Consider the following 365-nt stretch of genomic DNA (forward strand, 5'->3'; position numbering starts at 1 on the left):
TGTAATTCATTTTCTGTATACACGTTGCTGCTGCTGCCGCTCCTCATCCTCCTGCTGCTGCTGCTGCTGCTGCTGCTGCTGCTGCTGCAGGCTGCAGTGTTTGGCGGGTCGCTACCGGTTGCCGTGGTGTGTGGCGATAGAAGAGGTGGGGTTCGGGGCCATGGTGAGTGTGTTACTGGCGGTGGGGTTGGAGCTCAGCAGCGCGCTGCTGTTTGGGGAGCAGCTGCGGGTGTGTGCCCCGCCCCCCAGCAGCAGAGCTCCCTTTGCTGCAGCAGGAACAGCAGGAGTTAACTATCTGCAGCAGCAGCAGCTGCTGCTGCAGCAGCAGCTGCAGCAGCAGCAGCAGCAGCAGCAGCAGCAGCTGT

The 365-nt window shown here is 61.9% G+C and overlaps 1 protein-coding gene across 1 annotated transcript in view; it reads left to right on the forward strand.

Annotated features, from left to right (window-relative positions):
• Positions 1-160: 160 nt before the first annotated feature.
• The window catches only part of EMH_0071350 (uncharacterized protein), a gene marked incomplete at both ends in the record, with an annotated part of 3,458 nt that continues 3,253 nt past the window's right edge, over positions 161-365 (forward strand). The window contains one exon of the mRNA XM_013502260.1: positions 161-363. Coding sequence (XP_013357714.1) covers positions 161-363 — 203 coding nt within the window. The remainder of the gene's footprint in view (positions 364-365) is intronic.

The sequence above is a fragment of the Eimeria mitis genome, genomic scaffold (assembly GCF_000499745.2).
Source record: "Eimeria mitis Houghton genomic scaffold, Emh_scaff87, whole genome shotgun sequence".
Taxonomy (NCBI): domain Eukaryota; phylum Apicomplexa; class Conoidasida; order Eucoccidiorida; family Eimeriidae; genus Eimeria; species Eimeria mitis.